Source organism: Parus major, chromosome 1 (genome assembly GCF_001522545.3).
Source record: "Parus major isolate Abel chromosome 1, Parus_major1.1, whole genome shotgun sequence".
Taxonomy (NCBI): Eukaryota; Metazoa; Chordata; class Aves; order Passeriformes; family Paridae; genus Parus; species Parus major.
Window position 1 is genome coordinate 86,632,519 of NC_031768.1, and position 25,779 is coordinate 86,658,297.

At 39.5% G+C, this 25,779-nt stretch overlaps 1 protein-coding gene across 3 annotated transcripts; it reads right to left on the reverse strand.

The window, feature by feature from the left end:
- Nucleotides 1–253: 253 nt before the first annotated feature.
- On the reverse strand, nt 254–25,441 carry LOC107212390 (transient receptor potential cation channel subfamily V member 6). Of its 3 annotated transcripts, none has more exons than XM_015645551.1 (15): nt 24,790–25,441; nt 15,290–15,387; nt 14,770–14,892; nt 13,748–13,888; nt 13,113–13,211; nt 12,730–12,905; nt 11,715–11,861; nt 9,198–9,410; nt 8,774–8,860; nt 7,672–7,748; nt 7,319–7,484; nt 6,977–7,043; nt 6,126–6,394; nt 5,279–5,385; nt 254–3,812 (listed from the first exon to the last, which is right to left on the reverse strand). In XM_015645551.1, the coding sequence occupies exons 1-15, from the start codon at nt 24,918–24,920 to the stop codon at nt 3,539–3,541; spliced, it is 2,175 nt and encodes a 724-aa protein (XP_015501037.1). In that variant the 5' UTR covers nt 24,921–25,441; the 3' UTR covers nt 254–3,538. The 3 variants fall into 3 exon arrangements, with proteins under 3 accessions (XP_015501037.1, XP_015501056.1, XP_015501047.1); XM_015645570.3 differs by lacking the exon at nt 24,790–25,441 and adding an exon at nt 24,482–24,574; XM_015645561.2 differs by having other exon boundaries at nt 3,673–3,812; nt 6,112–6,394.
- Between the last annotated feature and the right edge of the window lie 338 nt (nt 25,442–25,779).

Genomic DNA, 25,779 nt, shown 5'->3' on the forward strand with positions numbered 1-25,779 from the left:
TCAATGACTTTAAAAAACAGGGCCTTGACAGTTCCTAGTTTGAAATAGAAATCAGCATTTGGAACTTTATACAAACTTTGTATAAAGAATTACCTGAAGTGGATTGCTGTGGAACAACGGATTTAAGAAAAAAATTTAGTGTAGACCCATAGATGACAATACAAACAATTTGTCAGCTAATGTCTATTACTGCTGACAGAAAAGCAAACACAAAAATTGGCTCCTGATTGTTATTTCAGACACAAAGAAGCACTCAAGATACTCCATATTTTTATTGTCAGCAAAATAGATCTCATTTAACTACAAGCAAGTGGATCAAAACATTCATTCTTATCACATTATCATAAACTTCAGTAACAAAGAAGACAGGTTGAGGTTAGCACTTTCAGGGAGGGAAGGAATGTCTGCTTTGAAATCATTGCAATGTTGTTAGGAGGGAGAGGAAAGACACCTTGCAATAGCAAGGAGCAGCAATACTGTTTCAGAATTTTAGGATATAATTACATCAAAAAGCACAAAACTTGAAGCAAATCTTGAAGCAGCACATTCATGCATAACACTACAGTGAAAGTGCTTTGCCTCTGTGTGACTGCAGTCACTGCTATTGCTGAGTCAGAGCCAGACTGCATTGAAACAGCTCAAAGGTTATTCCTGTGCCTCCTATTACTTCATCACCTGAGATTCACACAGGTGCACCTCATGTATATGTCCAGATGAAAGAGAGTAAGCCACATTCATGTATCAAATTTAGTATTTCCAACAACTGGTGTGCCCATTACATCTGCTGAATTTCCACACCTCTAGTTTTCTTCTGGAGCTGTTTATCCTACAGATAAATAAAATTATTCTAAAAATAGTCTGCATCACTGATCATCAGCTAAAAACTGGGGAATTAATTTACTATTGGTAAAATATTCTGCCTCCTTTTTCACAAAGTCATTTTCCAGGGTTTTCTCTTTTTTAAATATGCAAGTCATTTTAGGAAACTGGAAGTCAGATTCCTATAGGAGCCAGTAAGAAATTTTTTTACAATGAAGATGGTGAAATACTGGAACAGGTTTTCCAGAGATGTGATGGATGCACCATCTCTGGAAATATTCAAGGTCTGGTTGGACAGGGCTGTGAGCAACCTGATCCAGCTGAAGATGTGCATGCTCAGTTTCTGGGCTACATGACCTTTAAAGGTCCCTTCTTTCTATGATTCTATGATTCTCTATCCTATTTACATTAGGCAACCCCTAAGTCAGAAAATAAAACACTCAGTTCTGATGCTGTTGTTTGCAGGGGTATTGTGCAGGAAATTTGAAAGCTAAGTATCACAGGATGCAATTTTATGAAAGAAGGCACTTGGAGAGCAGATACCAAAATCAAAAAAAGGTCTTGCACTGGTTACTGAGTTATGTTCTGCCTCCTGCCATGTCAAAGTGTAGTTTTAATTTCTAAGACCAAATTTCTCAATGTTTCTAGCAATGAAGAAGAATGCAAAATCAGAACCAGGGCTTACACAGCTTGTATTTCAAACTACCATTATTATTATTATTACTATCATTAATGTTATTATTTTGTCATAAAGGGGAGTTCTTTTGTAGAAATGACAGTATGTGGTTCCGTCATAATTGTATTTCAGTGGTTTTCAAACTAGTAAAAATTCTACTTTATCTGGGGCCAGGGATAGGATCTGGAAATCATTAGTTCTTCCCTTCTTGCTACTGCCTACTCACTATGAAATAAAATTAATCTACAATCAGAGCAACAATTCACAGTTCTGGTTAATGTACCACACTGCTCCCATTTCCACAGATCACCAGTGTAAAGGCCAAGGGTTTTGGGAAGGACTGACAGCACTTCAGTGACTGAAATCAGACAACACCTTCAATTCAATATTAGTCAACTCAAAAGCATACAGTTGAATTCCAGAGTGACAGCCTTCTGTCTGTCTTACACTGGAACACACACACACACACACACAAAAAAAAGCATTCAAGTCAGGGAAAGTGGACATTTAAATAAATACACACAATTGCAAAGATCATGATACTCATTACAGCACCTGCAAGTGAGAAGGTGTGGGAGAGGTTTCCAGTGATATTTCAATACAATCAGAAATCCACTGGATTCAGCTTTTTCATTGTCTGCTTTGATCATCACAGGGTGATTTGGCTCAAAGTCTAGTGCTAGATAATAGTCTTTAATTTCTTAAAGAGCAAAGTTGCTGTTACTAGTACTGTTGGAAGGAAATGTTAAGACCGTGGATTGCTTTCTGCTTAACTTCTACTACTGGAATGAAACTCCACACGCCTGAGAATACAAAAAAAAAACCTGAAATGACTGTCCATTTCTCTGAACATTTCTTCATTTTTATTAAAGTGGTCTGAGGCAGATGATAAACTGACAGACTGGCATAGTGTCATGCCTGGAAGGGAACTGTGTGGATGCCTTAGCTGTTCATTGGATAGTTTTAGACTTTAAGAGAGAGACAGAGAGAGAGAGAGAGAGCACCAGCTTCTGAACTGTCTGCAATAGCTCTTATTCATCTATTCAACATCTCCTCACCATTTCTTTCCATGCTAAATAGGAGCTCACTACTCTACCTTGCTGGCTCAGTTATAAGTCAGGGAACTATGGCTCAGAAACCTATTCTTCCACAAAAAGCAGAAGACCAGCTTTAGCTTACTTGGGAGATAAATATCTCTGCTGAAATTTCACACTGCTGGAAGTCACCTAACCAGGTCATACATTCTCTCAACTGGAAAAGAAGTTCCCACTTTAGAATCCTCCCAGGAACAGCAATCACTTCTTTTCAAAAGCTTAAAGTGCATTCATGTGACAAAAAAAAAATAAAACAAACAAACAGAAACATCCATCACCAATAAAAAATCCAAACAAGCAAACCAAACCAAAACCAAAACAGTCCTGCTAAAGCCAGAAATGTTGAAACTGCAGTTAATGGAGACTGCCTTTCTTCAGAAGGCAAAATACGTCAGGCCCTGAATGCCAGCTGAGTAGTTACAGTCCTTTTCAACCATCACAGTGTCAACAACTACCTTCATTCCTGAGATCAGTTACAGGGTTTGTGGGGTCTGGGAAGTTTGGGGGTTTTTTCCTGTTCTGTATCAAATCATAAATCAGAACTTCAGTCATTCTTTGCTATGAGAGCCTTGCAATTTTGTGAAACTGGTGGGGGAAAGGTTATACTCTATGTAATAGTCTGGAAGAGGGCTGACTGATCACTTCATCATAAATGGATGAAATCCCTTTGCAGGCTTCTGTTGATCATTTGCATTACACAGCTCAACAAGCCCACCAGCTCGGTGCAAATATCAGTGCAATTGCAGAGACGCTTATAAGTAGGAGAGAAAAAATTGCATTTTTTATCGTAGCACAGATGCCATGAGCTGCTCACAAAATCTTCGCCAGCAGAGTTCTCCAAGGCTGACGAATGTGTGTGGCATGATGGGGAGTGTTTGTGCAGATGTAGAAGACAACTGTTATGGCAAAAGAGCCACTTCATACACTGTGGAGTGAAAATAGAGGCTTCTTAGACATCATACACCTCCTCATCCACGGCAGGACCGACCTCTCCACAAAGCTGGCGGAAGGTGTTGCGCCTCAGGATCTCCCAGCCACGGTGAGAACTAGTTCTGGATGTGCTCCGTGACAGTGACAGAGCAGACAGTTCCTTCTTGCACAGGGTGTCCCCGCTGGTTTCCAGTTTTTCTGAACCTTTGTCATAGTTATCCCTATCCTGAGCCTTAAATGCCTCCGTGTACCTCATCATCTTGTGTTTGTTAGGATCAATCCTGTCTTCAATTCTGGAAGAGGATTAGAAGATATAAACTGAATTAAGTAGTGCCAGCTTATCAACAAAACCCCTCCAAAAAACAGGACTACTGACAGAGACATTCCAGAAAAATCTGCACAGGAAACTGATCACGGGCAGGATGCCAGGAGTTGCTAGCACAATTATCTCCTAGACCTTCATCCCCACCACTGACTTCTGCACCTTTGTCTGCCTGTGGTTTCTTGTTCTTTAACTCATTTCCCAGTCATGATTTGCCCTTTCCATTTTGCCAGCTGTAAGCAATTGGCAGACTTTGAATATATGCATATATTAATTTATTTTCTCTGTTCTTGACTTTCCTCCTCTGATACTCCATGGCTGCCAGCCTCAGGATGTCATCTCTTGCTGAACCTTTATTTAACTGCTCCACTTCCACCGATTACATTACTTATAGACTGTCTTCTGAATTACTGTCCCACATATATATAATGAACACCCATGTGATTTGACAGAACTAAATCACAGAAACACTCTTTTCTCACAGCATCCAATAAATAATTGGCATTCCCAGTTATTCCCAGTGAATTTCTGGGACAGTGCTCTTGCAATACATTGTTATATCCCATGCCTTGGGCTGAAAGTTTTGCATATTGGCACCACTTTAGGTTGGCTTATTCTGCCCAATAAATCTGAAAAGCCACAAGGCTGTTTGCCTGCAGAAAGTCCTGTGCAGAGCCAGGAGTTGGACTTTGATGATCCTCGTGGGTCCCTTCCAACTCAGGATATTCTATGAGTCTATGATTCTATGATTCATACAGCCACCACTCCCCCTTCTGGCTTTATCAGCAAAAGATGGCACAGCTAGAAAAGGCAAATGCCCAGAAGTTAATTCACTTCTCACCTGGCATAAATATTGATTAAAATCAGAAATAATGAGGAATTTAGTGTTACCCAGACTACAGACAGTTTTTCAGTTCAGTGCCTAAACTGAAATCCTGGACCTGTGCCTTTGTCATTGCAAAGTATAACATATTTACTAGGTTCACTTCTGAAAGAAATTTTGACTTCTATTATTCCTGTTCTGATTTTGAGTCATTCACAGGGCAGCTCATTGTTGTTGAATGCCTGATAGATTGATTCTGCTTCTGCCATGTCATGTGTCCAAGGGACAGGGACAGCCGACCAAGCACAGCAGTGAAGTTCAGTGAACCTCATTTTAAGAAGTTTGAAAGAAAAACTCAGGTCTTATAACCCATGCAGTTTCTGGGGTCTGTCCAATGTGACTGTTGTATGAGAAAGCATCAGATGGTTTCACAAGGAAACGCACAGCAGAGCTTTCTGAAGGGGACAGTGCTTGTCAATCAGCCACAGACAGAAAACAGACTGGGGTCCGTATTCTGCAACAACAGCAAACACTCCCAAGACCACTGGAGAGGCTCTTTATAAGCACCCACACATTGGGTTCTTCTTGTTGGGCCCTTACAGGCGCGAACTCACCTGAGATACCATCGGTCCCCCAGCCCAAACTCCCGCCCACAGATTCCCGAGCGAGGCCAGAGGCACCGTGGCAGTTTCCGCTCCAACATGACAGTAGTGGCAACAACCTGTGGAATGAGAAGAAAGGAAAAACTCAGATGAATTAGAAAAAAAATCAGACTCTTTCAAAAATATTAGTTTCATGAGCATGGATCCATACTATACTTCATTACAGCTCCTTAAGGAAAAAAAAAATAAAATATATATATATAGTCTATACTCTATTTCAAATAAGGCAGTCACTAATTTAGGTCTAACTGACATGTTTTGAAGAAGTAATGGCAGTCTTACAACACTGTTACATTTCTTTCTTTTTATTCCTCATGGATATGATTAGGGTAATGAAATGCAATCTAGAGAAGAGGACAGTATCTATACCCACTTTAATTGTCATCAGAACTTGCCACTGTGGCCACATGACTACATTTAACCCTTTGTTTGACTGCTTTCACTCAGAAAAACATAGGAAATTAATTTCCTGTTGATTTGCTATAAAACTGGTTGAATGTCTTTGCTTTTTGACCACGGCAGGCCAACTTCTTTTAATGGTTCAAAAGACATTTCTGTCCTTCCTGTAATCATTACCTTGTATTCTATCCCCCTCATACAATCACTGTAATTATAATTAAACTCTCAGTTCCACAGCAATGTGATTTGCAAGAAAAAGTTGCAACTTCAATTCTATTTAACAAGAGATACCATGCTTTGGGAATGAACATCTAGGGAGACACAGGATGGACAAGAAAGGCTGATGGGCTTCTAGCTGCTATTTGATATAAGGTAGGAATGCCCACCTTAACAAGATTACCTGGGCTCTCCAGAGCTCATCCTGCTCATGGGCCACTCTCCAGTGGGTGTCACCCATCATGGCAATTAACAAGTTGAGCATAAGGAGGGTGGCAATGATGGCAAAAGCAAAGTACACCACACTGTACATAAAGGGCAGGTCCACGTCGTAGTTTGCAGGGCCATCAATGATGGTGAGGAACAGCTCAAAAGTGGTGAACAACGACATGGGATAGTTGTAGAACTGCCCAAGGTTTTCAGGGTTCTCTGTCTGGAAGATGATGTAAAAAGCTAGAAGAGAGAAATCAGGAGAAAAAAAAAGAGAGAGTTTAACATCAGGAATCACATTCCAGAAGGAATAACAAAATCCTATAAAATATTCTGACCAAAATAATTGGTCTGGGAAGGCTCTGCACATGTTTCTATGCAAGGACAAATCCCTGGTGAGAATCACTGGTCTCCTTGATAAAATGACCCAAATTTATTTTGATTATTATTTATTTCACAAAGTAGTGATCCTTTTATCCTCTGGGATATAGTAAAGCTTTGTGTGTTAATCCAATTTTCCACAGACAAATATCATAAATGCAGTATGTTCTTAAACCTTAACTTAAAAATATATGGAGTTATCTGCATTATCCTAGTTTCTATTATCCTGGAAAGAGCAAGAATTGAAAACCAAACTGATGGTTTGAGAACAGAAGTCAGTACTGGGAAAGTGACCATGCTCAGAGAAATAGAAGCTAAACATCATCACCAGTTTTTCCAGCTATTCAGGAGTCAATCAGAGATTAAATCAAAACCCACACTCTTAATTCATACCAAAGCAGTTGGCAAAGGTAACATATGATTATTTTCTCTTTGTAGACTCACCTGATGCAAAGCCCAATATCACCACAGCCATGAGCCAGCAAAAGCGCATAAGATCTCCAAATATCATCTGTAGAGCAAAGACAGAGCCACCATGAGGCCCAGCTGTTATACCAAGCCACCCTATGTAAACCTTCTTCCAGATTCTAAGACCATGAGTAGACTAAAGGAAACCTTTGCACTAAAGAGAGAAAGTTCTAAAACTCTCTGTGCAAACAAGAACTTGTCTGTTTGACATTAATGCAAAACTAAGCAAATAATCCCAAGGGAGAAAAAAGTATTCTTACAGTTCTCCCTATCTGCAAAGAGGTGCCAGGATAGCCCATATTTGTTTGTGTCTCACACCTTCTGGATCATGATGGTGAAAGGTCCGAGCATCTGGAAGCCCCGTGCGAAGTACATGACGTTGCACCATCCCAGCACCAGGGCGAAGGACATGGGCACCACCTCCCCAGTTGTGCTGGTGAGACGCATCACCATGGTCACCAGGATCATGCAAGCATATGTGATGCTGCAAGGAAGAGGAGACAGCGAAAAAAAACGTTCAGTGAAGGAAATATTGGTCAAGCCGTTAAAATAAATAAATTCAGAGAAAAAATACTCTAAAAAAATTGCGAAAGTGACTCATCTGGCAAAAGAGTGCAGTGGGGAAAATGATAGACAATATATTTATTAGACTAAATATGTTCTGTACTTACACAATTATGTGGAAAGGCCCTCCTAGAATTGTTTGTCCAAAGTATTTCGCTGCTCCAACTCTAAGGATATCTGGAATCTAAGAGAGACATCCTATTAGCTTAAGGACTCAGTTCCCATAATACTACTAAATGTCATGGCCAATTTCCATGGATTCTTAGGGTCAGCCACATCTCCTTTGATAGATCAATTTCTATGCTATTTTAAAATCAGAAGGGTTGAGCCAGGTGGGCCCTTCTTGGGATGAGACAGAAATTGCTGAAAAATGTAAGAATGTTTGGGCAGGTTGAGAGACTTGTCACAGGGAGGTGCCTCAGTAACAAAGACAAAAAAAGACCTCCTTGGGGAATCAAAGGAGTTTGTTAAAACTCGCACTGTGTTAGCTGTAGCCTTAGCCCCAGAGTCCTGACTAAGCACAGGAAGAAGGACTTGTCCTTCTGGAACACACCATAGGATCGAAACTGCACACTCCACTCAAGGTGAGGTCACACCAGTGCAGAGCAGAGAGGGGACAATCACCTCCTTTGGCCAGATGTGCCACTGTGCCTGATGCATCCCATATAGGCAGAAAGCTGTTTACAAGACCTGTTTCATTTTCAGTTCTTCCTGTCATCATCTTTTGAGTTTTCTCACAAAAGTTTCAATCTTCTATTTCCTATTATAATAAAATCAAGTTGGGAGTGGTTGAGAAAGGCTCCTGTTACAAGTCCATGGAGTAACTGATCTCCAATTAAATACAAACTTCTCTGTTTATGCACAGAAATCACTTTACCCAGCACTCCTAAACACAGGAATATTTATGGGTGCTGGCTGAAGCAACATCTGGGAGTCAGCTGAACCATGGATGGTGCTAACAGGAACTGTGGATTACCCTGCAAGCAGTATTTGAGAGTGCAACCAATCCTTCTAATTGCTTCTTCCGCACCTGGAGTCTCAGGACACTGTCACAGTCTGTCTCATCTAATAGACACTGCTGGCAATGTCTATTGCAGTAGAACTATGTTGAAGCACTCAGACTAAGCAAATAAGCCCTACCAAGTAGTGAGCACAAATCCATGTTTGTCTAGTAAGTAAAATCTGCCTTGATGAAACTGTTTCTCTTACCTCAAGGACCAAAATTACTACAGCTCCAATGACTGTGATCAGCTCCCCCACCAGCCTCAGCTCATCCTCATATGCCACATATGATTCCTGAAAAAAAAAAAAAGTTAATGAAAATTAAAATTAAATTTTAAATAAAGTGAAAGTAAATTTTAAAAGAGGATGGGGATGAAGACAGCCTACTGTTACTTATAATAAACATGAGTAGACCTGGCAATGCCAGAGGAAACAGCCCAGCCCCAGCAACAGAGAACAGAGCACACCTCCTATTCCTCCCTGACAAAGGTCAGCTGTCCCAAAGAGGGGAGGAGGAGAGCTGCAATAGCTGGGGACTGGGGGAGGCTTGGACTTTCCAGTTAAGTCGGTTAGATGGGAGTTGCCCAATGGGGGCTCTACACTCTCCTACAGACTCCTATAGTCTCAGTACCTGAAGCATTTTCTGCACATAGATTGTGTTGTCCCTGCTGCTGGTTCTGTTGCCTGTTCGGGGTTTCAGGGGGCGGTAGACGCAGCACATGGTGAAGCAGACCATGTAGAGGATGTAGAATAAGGCCAAGAAACAGAAATAGGGACGACCATACATGTTCCACTTCAGGCTCACCAGCTCCTTCACAGGGGTTAAGTCCAAGATCTGGCGTGCCTGAGGAAGAGAGAAAAAAGGAATTAATTGCCAAAAGTGCATTGTTTCATAAACAGCATTCACAAATTTTCTTGAGAGAGTGTTAATAAGCTATTCTCATCTGCCCTATTCAGCATTACAAAACTGAATTTCCTTTGCAAAAGTGGAATGCTCCGGTGGACATTGGATTTGCTCAGTTTGACAATAAAGAGCTTTGGAAAAAAGAAATATATCATGCAGAGAACAACTGTTGACTACCAGTGGGAAGTACAAGAAAAGCATGTTAGATACTGGAATAAATTTTTCCTCTATCTAGGAACATAGATCTGAGGATGACAGAATATCCCTGTTAGTACAACAACAGAAGTTTCTGTATCAGATGTTTTAAAGTAGGAAAACTTACACATTTTTCTAAAAGATATTTTTACTTTCCTGCTGGTCTATGCCTTATGAAAAAATACTGCCTTTTCAGTTTATGCCTTGTTATCTGGGTGATACTTAACTGAATTGCTTATATCAAGCCTTCAGCTTATACTAGAAGACTGGACAGAGCCTGAGCAGGAGAGACGGGTGTACCTTGCAACTTAGGAATCTGAGCCACGCACTTTATCGAATATTTCTAGACTTACTTTCTATTGTTTAGGGGACCACTGCAATATGTGAGAAAAAAATGTGAGTCAAATCGTTGTGACCAGGTTACTTGAAGGAAAAATTTCTTAATGAACTCTGGATTTTTTCTTCTCTTGCTACAGTGCCCTGTTTCCTCTAAGTCAAAAACTGCTGAGTGCACAAAGTGCAGAGAATCTTTCCATAAATGGAGATGACTCTAACAAAACTCTTGAATGGCCTATGAAATATCATAGAGGATCAAAACTTCATGAGAGAGAATCCATCTATGGATGTTCTGGTTTCTGTAGAAGTCAGTATTCTAGAATTCTTTGCATAGGAGAGTAAATTTCATTTTCGAAAGGATAATACAAGTTTGAGTCTTACTATAATCTTCCCACAACTGAGTTCCCTTCTATTTTTTTACCTTCCAACCACTTCAGGATCAGAAAACATATCTTAGTACCTATGTGTGTATGCATTCCCCCTAACACAAGAGGAACCTGCTTCTGATTGGGGCCTAAAGTGCTTCTCTAGTCCAATATTGAACTGGGAGGGGATGATGGGATGGGGTCGCACATGGCATTCTTCTAGAGAGACAGCAAGCATTTTGGGCCAAACATATCAAATGCAAAAAAAACCACATTACTAGTTATGTGTCAAAAAATTGCAACTGCATATATGTAAGAGCATTCTGGAAAATAAATAATTTTATCTCTTGATATTTGGGGATATCTTCTCTTCTGAAATGAGAATTCTTGGGTCTGCATGCACTATATGAATGTTTTGGGATAAGAGAGAGACCCAATATTCTGCTTTCTTTTTGGGATTATGGTTAGTCTCCTAAAGTGGACAACTTCGAGGCCTGTTATATTTTTTGACATGGACTGCTGTTTCCTGGATTTCCATATGTATCCCCACTCACAGAAATTTAGAGGTTTTCACATAAAAGCAAATGAGAACTCCATAGACAGAAGAGCTCCATAGCAAAGCTCTCCAGATGCTCAAACTTTTGTAGAAAGGTTTGATGAAAATTTTGATAGGTGGAAATAATACAGGATGGGCAGAACTGTGCTAATTGAAGTGTGTTCTGATTCATTTCCTGTCCTGTTAGGATTATTTAAGGTCATTACAATTGATAGGGTTGTGTACCTTAAAAGTCCTAGGGAGATATATCAAAGCTTGCCATTCCACTCTGCTATTTTGGTCTTATTAATCCTTTTACAAGCTTTTGAGCCTACAGCAGAGATAATTTGCCCACTTTGTTTTGAGTCATAACCTGTCATTAAATGAAGGGAATAATAACAATGAGTGCTTTTAAAATGCACGCCAGTTTAGGATTTCTGAATGTGCTCCTGTCTCACAGGGATATTGTGAGAGTTAATCAGTATCACAGTTACAGGAAGACACTTGCTAGAGCTACTCTACAGGTTCTTAGTGTATCTTTGAGCTTGGGGAGAGAAAACCCTTTTGTGTAGTTTGTTCATACTTAGTTCTTTCAATAACCTTCAATTTTCATGCCCCAGAAGAAACTGTATATAAAGCATCAGGTGTAGCCAGACCATTAATAAACCCCTATACTTCACATATCCTCTGCAACTCATGGTATGAAGTCCTTGCTCTATGGATTTTATCAGTGAGCCTGAACCTTCAAACTCATTATTCCTTTCCCATAATCACCATGGTCTGCACTCAGGATGCATGCAGTGCCCACAGTACCTCTCTCTTCTTGGTGGACACTATGAGCTCAAGGAAGGACTGATCTTCAGCCCAGGAGTCAATCTCTGTGATATCATACAGCACAGTGCTCAAGGGGCCAAAGGACCAGAGATTCTGCTTCCGCTTCTGCATAAGGTATTGAAACATCTGAGGAGAAAAGAAGGGGGCAAGGATATCAGAAGCTTTCCAGTATATAGTGTATTTGCTACGAGAACAAATAAAGTTGCTCAAACCCCTTAATTATGACATATTTTCCTTGAACTCGGTAGCTGTTGTGGTTCCCATATCTCTCGGGAACAATTACAGCAGGTTTAGAATGGAAGAAATTTTTCTGATTCCTATTTCATCATTAGCTCATGCTTGACATAAAGGATGAGTTATTTTTACTCTAAATTCTAATCAAACTACTTAAGTTACTTGACACAGTTATAGTTCCTGACAGTAGACTTCAGATTGAATTACATGTTGATTAGAAAAAAAATGTTTTAATACTCTTCTACAAGACATCAGAAAAGAGGTTTGACAAGGGAAATGATACTGTCCCTTGTGAAACCACAGAAGAAACACTAACCACCTTTGTCTTTTCAGTGAGTGGAAGGATGAGGGTTTACATTAAATGCTAAGATTTTGTCTATGAATAAATGCCTGTGGACACCTGAAGAGGCTTCCCATCTGTCACATTTAGAGTAATGAAATCTAGACAAGCAAGACAATAATTTCTGTGAGCCTTTCAAAAAATTGCTTGGGGTAAATGTGTCTGTTAACACCTGTTTAACTCAAATGCTTCAAAAATAGGGGGAAAATATCTATTTTTTAAGCACTCATTTCTTTCATTAGGATAAAGAAATTTCTTATAAAGGGGTTTTGGGACCTACATAAGACTTCTGGGAAAAAAAGTCTTGTTGCGTATCTTCTACCCACTACAAACGTGCATAAATTCCCTTGCTCTGACTGATGTTATTTCAAGGTCTCCATTTCTCTTTTGTACGGAGGTACCAGTGTCACACAAACTCACCACAGTGTTGCCCTCAACTCCAGCCAGTTTGAATGGACTAAGCCCCTCATTGTTAGGAATCAGTTCAAGTGACCCTGGTCCCTCTTTGCTCCTGTCATAGGAAAGTATCAGGCTGTACATGTGGCAGGCAAACGTCTTATTAGGTTGGAGAACCAGGATGTGAAGAACAGTGTTACCTATGAAGGAAGCAGACTAGATAAAGTATCTGGAATAGCCCAGCCCTGTGCAAAGATTGAGAATGGACTGATGGCTTTTATTTTCCTCATCTCCCTCATCCCGCAGCTGTTTCTAGTGAGAGAAGAATATTTGCATGCACAGATGACAGTCTGAATAAAAATGCCCAGATCCACTCTGTGCAATTCACTGAGCCCCACAGCACATACCCAGAGAATCTTGAGCTCTAATGTCAGCTCCGTTTTCAATGAGCAGCTGCACAATTTCCTCATTCCCCACACAGGCAGCAAATGATAAAACATGCTCTCCTGAAATGAAAGGGATGGGAAGAAACAACATTAAGGATCCAGGAGGTGGGAGAGCTTGAAGCATGCTGAGGGGAAGCTATACATGCTATGAAGCCATAGGATATGAAAAGGAAGAGTTACTGTAGGTAACTTGTAAATTTTCCTGCCCCACTTCTCATCCTAATCAGAAAAGTTAAAAAAGACTTGTCCCACACAACACTAAAAGGAAGAAATGTTCTTTTCAGTGGTTTACCTCCATAAGAAGGTTGATAAGTAATTTGCTGCTAGGAAGACACTAAATTACAATTTTAATACAATATATATATTTATTTCCATACATGCAAATCTATAAAATGTGTATTGTTTATATTCACATATCATTCACATACTCAGAGGAAGTCTTACTCTTTGCTAAAAGATGTATGTCTGATGACATTTGAAGATAGGAGCCTCTGTTTACCCACTTTAGATGGGGATTATAGTGAGGCTCCCGCATATCCCCTCACCACTCTACTGGTTCCCTCCTTTAGCAGCAAGGGGAGAAGTTAAGGCTGTACCAAAATAGAAAAGGTTCTGGGAGCTGCGCCTGAAGAAGTGCCCAGTGGCCCTTGCTGTGCTGGCATTGGCTCCTCTCTTAAGCAAAGCCTTCACCAACGTGGTGTTCTGGTTGGCTGCTGCAATGTGGAGAGCTGTCTGCCCTGCAAGACACAGAAACAAAACCTTGTCTTCCAAGAAAGCAACTTCAGGCTGATCAGCAGTTTGTGTGTCAGTCATGATAAATGGACAGCAGCTAAAGGAATTAGCTTTAAAGTTATCCCTGTTGTGTGCAAAGGGTTGTACTAGAGATTTTACAGAGGTTCTGTTCTACTTAAATCTTTTTATTAATTTATTAAAACTGACTTTACAAATTGTCAAAAAATCCCAACAGAGTGCACTTTCTAGATTTTTTTCCTAGGGAAAATCAAGACACGCCACACTCATCTGGGAAGCGAGCAGGAAGTTGCAAGATTGACTATGGTTTCCTTCCTAAGAAATGAGGATAAGGTCAAGACAAAACTCCCAAAGACTAACTCTAAGTTTTTAGTCCAAAAGAATTTTTAAAAACACCTTTATTATTATTTTAGTGGTTTTGAGATTCAGACTGGAATTTCTGTGTACTCAACCAGAAGCAGTCTTTAAAAATCTGGATAAGAGTCTAGCCTCAAGAGCAGTGGCCACATTTCTCATTTTCTCAACCAAATAATTACTTTTTCTCCTTTTAGGGAAGGTCAGGCAGATATCCTTTTTTTTATAAACGAGTATGTCAGAAACCAAACTATATATCCTTGCAATCCCTTTCCAATCCCTTGCAATTCCCTGGTCAAGGTCTTTGCATGTTTGCACATGTGTGTACTCATGCCTAATATAATTCCTCCCTTTAGGAAAGGTCAGAAGCCATTTGCATATTGGTTTTGCTGTGTAACAATTTAGCAACATATTGAACCAGGAACAGTATAAGCCAATTTCCCAAATGCACAAGTAGCACTTCCTCTCCCCTCCTGCAGGAAATCCCGTCCATCCTCATTCCCAGTGATATTACCTTCATAAAGTTCTGATGTCATCCTCTCATTGATAAGCTCAGGAGCTGCTTCCATCAGAGCCACTGCAGCCTCCAAGTTATCGTACATGGCAGCTACATGAAGGGCAGTCTCTCCCACTGCGCCTAGAAACAGCAGGACAAGAGTGAGAATTGTCGAGACGTTCAACTGTATAGGACAAAAGTAGAAATAGATTCCTTGAGGTGGGGAATTACAGGAGGGCTATGTCCTCCCTTGAGTAGTGGCCTGGTACAGCCACATAACTGCACAGTCTCTGTCCTTCGCTTCAACAAAATCTGAAAACTGAGCAGAAACTTCAGGTGTCTGTAAGTGACAGCTGACTTCAGGCATGAAGTGAACGAGCACAACCAAGTCAGAAAACTCACTTTGTTGCAAAGCTGCTAACAGAGTTAAATCATCAGAGTCTGCTGATGCAAATGTTTAAGGAAACTAACAAGCTACTCATTGTAGGAAACTCTTGCCTTCCACAGAAAACCATTTTTCTCAAGTAATCCCAGTTACCTCTCTGATAGATATCGCATGTTCCGTCAGTGAGAAGTTTCCTAATGGCAGCAAGGTTGTTCTCTTTGGCAGCCTGGAGGAGTGGGGATTCCCAGATCCTGCAGTCAAGAAAAAACGTCTGATAAGGAATAAAGTCAAACACCTGGTACCTATTTCCATAGTTAACATGGCCTTTGCTCAAGACAGTTTGCATCTTGAACATTTTAACTGAAAAATCAGCAATGCACATCTGCCATCTGAGGTATTCCTTGAATGCACAAAAAAACTCCAAACAAAAACAGAAGAGGAAAAAGCAGAGCAGTGCAATTCTAAAAATACACTGAAGTTCATCATCTATTAGCTTAGTGATACTGAACCGTGTGGTGGCAGCAGAGGGGAAAGACAGGGGAAACAACCAAACTCTTTCTTGTTTTTATATCCCACTTTTTGAGGCACAGAAATAGTGAATGATGGGTCATTGAAGCCTCCTGCAAGTAGACAGTTATCTCAGGAGCCAGAAAAAGCCACTTGTTTCTTCACACAGCACAATAAATTAAGAAAAGGTTGCTGTCTGAATTGCTCCCACAGTGGATAGAAAAGGGCAAATGAGAATTCCATCTGTGTTCTTGCAACACTTCCTATAATTAACAGACTGAGCTCTGAAATGTAGTTCTTCCATGTACAAAGTTATGGAGAAAAATTCGACACCCTTTGCTATACTAGTATTTTCTCTAGTGCTGAGAGAATCGAGGAAATTGTTGAGAACTGAAATATGTTCACGTCCTGGCAAAGAGCATGTGCTCAAACAAGTTCCAGACAGAGTGGTTCACTTATAGCTGAAGCATGTCCTTGAGTCTTCCATGAGGATCTGGGTTATTTGAGCATATCTTTTGCACTTGATGAAGAATTTACAAGTACAGCCACCAAACTTCACTACAGCAAGGTCTTTGGAAGCAAACAACAGGTCAAGGGAGGTGATCCTCCCCCTCTACTCAGCTCTGGTGAGGCCATACCTAGAGCCCTGTATCCAGGTCTTAGGATCTTCAGAACAAAACACATATGGAGCTACTGGAGACAGTTCAGCAAAAGGCAAAGGATGATCATGAGAATAGAACATCTCTGTGATGAGGAAAGGCTGAGAGAACTGTGACTGTTTAGCCTGGAAAAGAGAAGGCTCAGGTGGTGCTCCTATCAATTTTTATAAGTACCTGAAGAGAGTTACCTGCAGTGTTTGTTCAGCATCCAAACAAGGTTTGGCAATGTTCAGGGTGAGTTGGCCACACAAAAGTAAAAAAAAAAAACAAAATCTACAAAACTGAGGTGAATATTTCTGCTATCTTTGAATATGTTCAGGTTTGTCTTTTAATTAAACTTAAAATAAATTAAAAAGTCATTTGGAATAGGCCTTTTGATTTCTTGATTTTATACAAATAAAAAATTATAGGTATCTCATATTCAGGAGATAAAGATTAAAAGGGAAGAACGACTCTCAAACCAAAAGAAAAAAAATATGTCTCATGAGTTTTCAGTATGAAATAGAAAGACATTTTTCTCTCCTAACACGGTAACTCCTGTTTTAGACCTTTGTTCAAATTAAAATTTTGTGCTTTTATCTCACCCCTGCTGTTTTCTAGTACAGATGTTTAATTTGATCTTAATTATCTAGAGTGGCCCAGGTCAGGCTGCAATGTGTGATGTGGAATAAGTCTAAGGATTACAGTAGAAAATGACAAATTCAAGCTGATATGAACAAAGATAACACCAGCCTTTGTTTTTCTACCAGCCTCTATCTGTCCCTTTACTACAATTTAACAACTGGCAATAATTGTCTTAAGCACACCTCCCCAAAAAAGCATGTGGGACAAATACATTACTCAAACCATATACCTGCAGATACAGCAAATGCTTCCTCCTGGTGGCATTCCATGTATTCTGGCATTATTTAGTTACAAGATTTTGGGGATAAATTCTACAATAAGCAATAGGTGCTTTGCATTAAGTGGTAACACTGATGTGAGGATACATTACCTGTGAATATAACTCTGTTATAAGCCACACTAAAACCCACATGAGAGACATAGAGAATATAAATGGCCCATTGCAAAAAATGTTTTCTTACAACTCATGCATCTTAAGTACAGGACAGCTTAATGACAAAAAACAGGAAAGCAGGCAACATGAATTCCGTGGCTCAAAGGAATGTGTATTTCTTGCTTCAAATTATTATTTTATGAACAACAAGATCTTAAATAAAAAAGAAATTTATATGCCATTATCTCTGTGGATTTAATCCATTTGAAATGTTAAGAGTTCTGCTCTCTTTTATAGTGGAAAGACACTGAAGACACTTGAGAAAACTTGGGGGATAAAACAAAACAAAAAATATCAGAATTATACAGATAAATAGAAATCATTTGAATAAGTGTAAATTAATGGACATGGGCTACAAGTAATAGAAGCATAACTGAACATCATTGTATCATTCCACAAAATGAGTCCTTCCTGTCACCAAAAACACCCCATTATTTAAGTCACTAGAAACTAAACTAGAAAACCCCTGAAGAGCAGAGGAGAAATAAAAACATTCAGGATAAAAAGAACCATCCTCAATAAATCAGGGAGCCATTCTGAGATATTTTTATATGTCCTTCACAGTCCTAGTTAGGGAAGTATTCCTTCTATAGCTTACTCATGCGTCAGTTTCATTAGTAACTAATGACAAGATGATTTGATGAGGAGATTGCATCTAGGATCAAACAAACAGGAACTAAATAAAGAGGCACTCTAAGCAAAAGTCGTAAGATTCAGTGTTAGTGAAGTCAGCCTGCCAGCTCTGCCACTATTTTGGCTAAGAAAGACTCTGTGTTTCTGGAAAATACATGTTTCAGAGGCAGGAAGTGGGGAGAGGTGGGGTTTCAGTAGCATAAACAATGCTACAATTAATATGTTGATGCTTTATTGGGTAGGCCTTTATCCCTCAAATGACCTCAGAGACAAGGAAGGATTGGGCAAGAGACGACATGGGAGGACACAAACACAATACCTTTCTCAAAAAATTACCAAAGTTCTTGTAAACAACTAATTAAATCACGATACAACTATGACGAAGGCACCTAAAAAATACTATGCTCAGTGTTTGGAAACTGAGGGCAAAATGGTCAAAAATTTCTTCTTATTGTAGCAACCTCCAACTGGGCTTAAAATGCCAGAGATCTCAGGCCAAAGAGCAAACCAGAAGAGGAACTCAGAAATGTCGGCAAATGTCATGGCACATTGCCTGTGATGTCTCAAAGGTTTGTGAGTTACATGTTCTGAGCATATGCTTTTGCTCTCATTTAATTTTCTGTCTCATAATTGGGGAAACATTTTAACCTCATTTAAAACATACCATTCTAATTATCAACTGATTTTTAATATATTACAGTAATGTACTGAGCACATAAATGTCAAAAACTAGGGGAAGCAAATTTGCTAATATAAAAAATTAAATGAAGTTGCCTGAATTTAGAACCTCCAAAACATTTTCAATTATTTAACTTCTGCATATTTAACCAACTTTCTTCCTGACGGATCAAACACAGCGTGAGTTTTGCATTTTACTTCTTGGGCCCCTTTGTGTCAAAGCAGCAGCTGGCAAAATCTGTAGCCTAAGTCTCTTAAAAGAGCTGCCTACAGTAGGAGCTTAGTTTCCATAAAGTACCATTATGTCACTGAACAGTGAGGCTGTATTTCAGAAAATGATTCAGCAGACATATCTAGACACTTTGAGACGATAATTCAGCACATCTAAGTTAAGCTCCTCTTCTAATCCTGTTCATCCCCTTCAACAGCCATGGAATCAAGGAATATTAAGCTCCTGATTTACCCAGCTAAGTTAAGTTTATAACTCTAGGCAGACTGGATGTTGCCTTACAGGATCAGTTTAGGATAAGCACAGTTACATAGCAAGCCAGTAATTCTGAGGAGCAATGAGAACCACAAGTTTCCACCTGGATGTGCTCCTGGGTTCTTCTTACTGAAATAAGGAATGTGTCAGTGTGGAGGCAGCTCGTGAGCCTTGATCATGCCTTACTATCAGCCAGGTTTCTTCACAGATGATTCAATGATGTGCTCGGGAAGCCATGAGCTGTTATTCCAATATAGGTGAGGGCAAAACTAGGAACACCAGAAAATCCATTGTGAAACAAAGAGGAGATAAAATTTAGGTCAGATTCTGACTGTGGGAGTCATGTAAAACAGTTCTCAACAAGGTTAAAGATTTCACAAGCACTTTCTGCTGGTAATATGTGCCCTTTGAGGTTTACAGCTTCTCAAGAACTTCTTTTGGAGTGCAGCCTGCTCATTTCACTTATAGACAGATAGAGAATGCAAAGGCTAGTAAATAAGTCTCAATTTCGTTATAAAAAGAAGAATTTGGATTGCTATGGTTATTCCTTCAGGACATCATTCAGAAGCATCTCTTTCTATTCTTCCCTTATCAGATTCTACAACTTCAATCATTCACTATATAGAATTCCCCTATTCTTTGCCCTAATTTAAGTTTGCTTCCAGCTTCAAGCTTTATACCCATGGAGAGTCAGTTCCTGAAGTTCTAAAGCAGTTATTTTAACCTAAGCTATAAATTCATCATCAGGATATTGTTTCAGCTTTCTCTTCTTTCCCTGTTGTGCTCAGAATATCCATGCTCCAGAATGAATCACGAAATTGTCAGAGGAGATTCATCTTCTCCCTTCCTTCTCCTAGTCTGTGCATGTAAATGTGTGAAAGCCTTCAGGAGAGCAGAGGGCTGCTCAGAGGAAGCCAACCAGCTGAAAGAGGATCAAAGCAATCACCTAGTAAGATGCCAAAGGAGTTGGTGAATGACTGCACAAAGTGAAAAGGATCCAGATAACAGGGGCTTGGACAATCAACAGGGTCAGCAAATTTCCTCAGCCCCAGCAACAAGACTCAGCAAGTTAACTGGGACCTCTTGCTTGTGTATGTCAAAGCCCCTTCAGCTGAGAGTAAACAGAGCTTCTCTGGAAATAAATTAAACAGGTTAATAATTGCCAATGTTACTAGACAAGAAACTGATAGGGAATTCTTATCCCTTCAGATATTTGACTAGCTGCTACACAAAGCAATAGAAATCTTGATCAGTTATTTCCAGCAGGGCATTCTGCTTGCATTAACATCTTTTTTTTCCTAATTCTGCATCTGAGATCATCATAAGAATAATCTCATGCTAGAATTGTTTTAATGGTTCATAAGTTGTTAGTTCTTTTTATTATCACTGAAGCAGTCATAAAACAAATTTGTTCTTTGATGTATGACCTTATTCTGCATCAAAACTTCCAGCCCTCCTCACTAGGGATTTTCTACAGTTTTATTCCAGGTTGTGTTCCTTACCCTGTGTCTAATAACTTTTTTCTAACAGTTTTTTTTTAATTTGGGGTGGGGTTTTTGTCAGGGCACAAATTTAATGTTTTCTTCTTTGTAAGGAAACCTATGGCCAAGTTTAAGTAATCAAATAATTTCCTAAATCCACAAATAACTTCCTAAATCTATGAGCCTGAGATGCATCTTAGGCCGAGTTTGTGCGTTGCTGGGGAAACACGACTTCTGGAGGACCTTTACATTTGCTAAATTAGGGAGACTGTTTTTCATTATTAGTCTCAGAACTTTCATTAGGATGAAGGTGTATCAGTAAAGACCAGAAATGCTGCCATTGATGCTTTTGATTCTATTTTATGCACAGCAGCAGCCAATCGTTCTTTGCATCACAACTGCTCAGAAACACTGTTGTTGAAACAATCTATAAATAAAGTGCTGGAACTGGGAGCTGGCATCTTTATTTCACTGTCACCTCTGGGAGCAAAAGAACCAATTAATACAGACAGGTATTGTGGATTTTAAGACAGGACAATGCAATGTTAAATAGTGGGATAAAAACTCAGTAATGTTGTTTAGACATGAAGAGCCAAACTATGGGGACAGCTCATTCACTACCAGCTTGAGAAAGATTTATGTAGAAGCTGAAGACTCTCTGCGTCCTTGTACAACTCTCAAACAATTCCATTTACCTGCATTAGGCTGAGCTGCCCTTTTATTTGTGCCACATTTGTTTCCAGGGTAAGCAAAGCACCTCACTAGTATGTCTGGGAGACTAAAGAGCCACCAAAGAATTTGGAAACAAAAAGTTTTATTGTGACATCTTTGGAATGACCATAGCTCTCTGCAAGTTATGCAAGTTGTCCCAGGCATCTCTAATGTATTACTTCTAATAAATACTTCTTATTTATCAATCAGAGTTATGGATACAGGCAATAGTAGGAGGAAAACTATGACATAATTGTAATACTTTTACAGGTACTGGAACCATGTACTCACTTGTTATAATTTAAATATTGCTTATTTTTTATGAACAGTGCAATTCTCATAGCGTGGGTTTTCTAAAATCCCATTCCAGGAGGAATTTGTTCACATTTCCTGAGAAACTCTTGCACTGAAAATAATTTCTAGATCTATTACACTGTGACACACATGTGATTCTTCTTCACCTCTATCAGGCCCAGATTTTCATAAGTATTCATCTTTCTGTTCTCCGTCTCTATGAATTATGTTGAGGGTTTATGTTCATGTGCTTCAGGCCCCGTAGATCCCAGAGTCTGCTTCCAGAGATGATTCTAGAGAGAATATATGAGATGTGACCACTGTCCCTGGGACTCCACATTGAGCTACAGGCTGTTTAAAAGGAGAGTCTTCAACAGAGGAATACCAGAAGATTTAGGCCAAATAAACTCAAAGTCCTTTTCAGTTCTAGGAGATTGTATCACATTTTTGAACCTGGATTCCCCAGGGGAAATATTATAGAGTGCAATATTAATCACTTTCTGTGAATAGGATGACTAAGAGTGATGAGAATGAATAATGCTAAGATCTACCGCTAGTAAGATTCAAAACACTGTTTCATATGAAGAAAGAGAATGAACATCAGTGCCAGGGAAGGTGACAACTGCCAAAACAATTAGTTTTCAGGTATTATCACCAGTCCTCAGGCAGAAAAAAAGAGACTTGTTCTTCTCTTGCTGACTTTCTGTATACGATCAGAGAATGACAATTAAATAGTAACATATTTACCACTGGCTTTCAGTAAGACAATAACAGAATTTAACCACTGCTAATTACTGTATGTATTCCAACACCATTTTCACTAGGAAGAACTCAAGCTGAAGCCACAACACTGAAGTTCTATACCACAAAATGACAGGACGCCGCAAAAGCCCTTTTGGCTTACAACAGATTTTCCACAAAAGGAGGTTTCATAAGAGTGGTTCCCACACACCAGTCACCAAAGAAGGTCTTCCTGGTGTGTTTTTCTATCTGTACATAACTAAAAATGCAAAAGCAATAAAACTGATTCCAGTCCTCTGCAAAATGTTCATTTTTTTTTTTTTTTTCTCCTCAAACTCTGAGCTTCCCTGGGGACAAGTAACAAAAAAGTAGCCCAATAGGAAGTGCTGATCCTGTCCTCTTTAGGAAAAGTTTTCACATATTGGCACCACATAATTTGTGACCAAATAGGAGGAGGCTAATTTGTGTTAGCTGAAAGCTGTGAGAAACACATAGACCTGAAATGGAAGGGAACAACGGTGTCCCCATGCAACACTGATATCACAGTGAGTATTGTGCACACTGCATGTGTTTTACAGAGAACTTTATAAAGAAACACACAAAAGTTAACTTTGAGACCAGTGGGATTGCACTACAGTGACCTAAGAGAAGTTTATGCAGAAGGGTTTGTATGACTAACATTTTTTTCATGTTAGTTCATGTTTTCCTCCATCAGTAGCAACACACAAGATGTTCATGGCCCTGTAGCACATGACTAGTGAGGATTAATGAGCAAAGAGAAGTGGCAACCTAAGACCAGTCTATGTGAAAGGGAGCAACAAAGAGACCAAACCCCGCTTGACAACAGCAGATGGTAAACCAAGGACTAGAATATCATCAAAAGTTATGATTTTGGAGATTCAGGTTGAATATTTGGGGAAAAAAGCCCCTTTCACTAGGAGGTTAGTACTGCACTGTAACAGGTACCTAAAGATATGGCAGAATCTGGGGACCTGGGAAGCTTTCAAGACTGAGCTAGACAGAGCTTAAGCAATGTGATCTCTTGCTGGCAATAGTTCAGCTTCAAGTGGGAGGTTAGATAAAGATCAGCAGAGTTTTCTTCCACATCTCTTTGACTTAAAAATATGCAGATAATGCTACAATAATTTAAAAATACTGTATTACAATGTATTGCTTATTGGTATTAATTACTAGTATATAACCAATATATTTAATTTAGTATATTAATATATTTAGACTTCTATTTTATACTCATTTGGACCTTACAGAATCTGCTGAGAACTTATTTTTCAGTTACCTGTGATGCTTTTCATGAACGCATCAAAATGTAAACACTTCAGCATTCCACAGAAACACAATTGTTCCCATTGTCCCTCCCATTTTAAGTGCATTTAAGTCCCACCGCTCTGAAGTAAACTGGTACAGGCTTTGTCACTTGGCCAGAAGTTATAATTCTTTCCCTAAAGGTGTACATGTGACCATCTTAACTGATTTTTTGCATATTTCTATTCATATACGTGTATATACATATACATACATATAGATAGATTTTGTTGCACACAGTCACCTTTTTGTCCCCACAGATGTTCAGAGTTATGTGTGGAAAGAAAAAACAGATTTTACAAGCAACTGGAAGCAATTTGTTATTTGAGTACCGCAGCATTTGTGCATGCAGAAATGACAATGAAAACCAGATCCAGCTGTATTTCCATGAATAGTGCTGCATTTCTGTGTGTACATTTCTGCATTTCAGTCCTGCACAGCAGCCACAAACAGCCTTCAGTGTTCACATGGCAAGACACAGCCAATCTTCTGGATAACCTGAGGTCTAAGAGGAGTCACCGTACATATTGACACTCAGGTCGCAGGGCTGAGAAACCACAGTCTGACCCAGGAGGTGACTGACCCCCAAAACGTTCAGCAACATTAAGCCTGCTCTATCCCACAGTAAAAGCAACCTTTAGAGAGACAGAAAGCAAAATCCTGACAAAAAAGCACCACTATTTCAGCTGGCTGCAGCCTATACATCACACACAATCCTAATAGTCATTATAATAATGATGACAATAATAATGATAATAGTAATAATTTAAAACAAACCTTCATGCATTTTCCTGTGAGCTTTACCAATGAAGCAGGAAAGACAAGAGAATACATTATTAATTTGTGACTGAAGTCCTGCACTCAAGGTAATTCAATTGCAACCTGGTAAATCTACCTGTGAAAGCAGATAAGATTGGAACTCCAGAAACATTCCACCTTGAAGGAAGAAATCTGATAGAGAAGAGTGCTCCAGGGTTGTTTAAAGTTTATCTACTGGCAGAAAAGCCTGAGGGGAAAGAGTGAGAATCAGCTACAGGGAGAGCAGGAGAAGAAAGAGAAGACAGGAAGGCTGAAGTGCACTGTACCTTTTCTGCTGGAGTAAGTTGATTTCATCCAGATGTTTATCCCAGGATTTTTTGCCTTGCAGCTTCTGACTTAGTCCATTCCATATCCGGGAATAAAAGGGATTGCTCTCCCCAAATAAAGGCACCCCCATATCACGTCCCTTTTCCTCTCTTGCCCAGCTGCCTGAAATCCAGCAATCCCCACTTTGGGAAAAAGTCTGGAAAGGCTGACTGCAGGTCACCACTCCTCCACCCTTAGTTAGTTTCAGAGGAGACTGTCAGTCAACTGCATCAGCTGATCAAAGTACGTGTAAAAACACACAATAAAATCACTTGTTCCTAGCAGACCATACCTTGAGCCTCATCAATTACTTAGTTTCCAAAATAGCCCAACCCAAAGGTGTGTCTGATTTAGAAGTAGCTCACCAGCAGCCTACCCCTCAAAAAGACCCTGAACAGCAACTGAAGAATTCATACAGCATCAAGGTCCTAGGCTTCTACTATTTTGATTTTGAAATCTAGACTTTAGAAGCAGTCATCCTCCTTCTGTATCTCTGAATTCTTCTGAAAAGCAACATGTAAGCAATTTTGAAATAGACAGCTGAGCGAGTGAGGCAAAACACCTTTAAGGTGAGTGAACATGTGGGAACGTGCCCTAAAAGACACAGGGCTCTGGGAAGGTGGCAGAGAGGAGGACACACCTCCCACCTCAGCTGTCTGCAAATCCCATTAAAGAAATTATCGTTACAGACTCCACCTTCTCCACGTAAAACAAAATCACCTTACTCCACAAGCTAGAAGAAGAGTTTATGTAGATTAATGTGTAAACTTTACATATCTCATTTTCATTTAATGTTCTACAAGCTCTCATTATTTCATCTCCTAGAAAAATCTTTTTTAGGAAAGAGATGAAAATTTCTATTTAACAAAACCTTTTTTTTTATTATTTAACAAAAACTTAATTTTGGCACAGAAAAACATATTCAGAGTCAGGGGCTATTTGCCTGCAAA

What these genes read in the sequence shown, in the direction of transcription:
- LOC107212390 (XM_015645551.1), bottom strand. Translation starts at nt 24,920, where the DNA reads ATGGGGGTGCCTTTATTTGGGGAGAGCAATCCCTTTTATTCCCGGATA. An exon ending in TGTCCACCAAGAAGAGAGAG is followed by an intron (nt 9,411 to 11,714) that starts GTACTGTGGGCA and finishes TCTCTTCCTCAG; the next exon opens with GCACGCCAGATCTTGGACTT. An exon ending in GGGCCTTTCCACATAATTGT is followed by an intron (nt 7,485 to 7,671) that starts GTAAGTACAGAA and finishes TCTTCCTTGCAG; the next exon opens with CATCACATATGCTTGCATGA.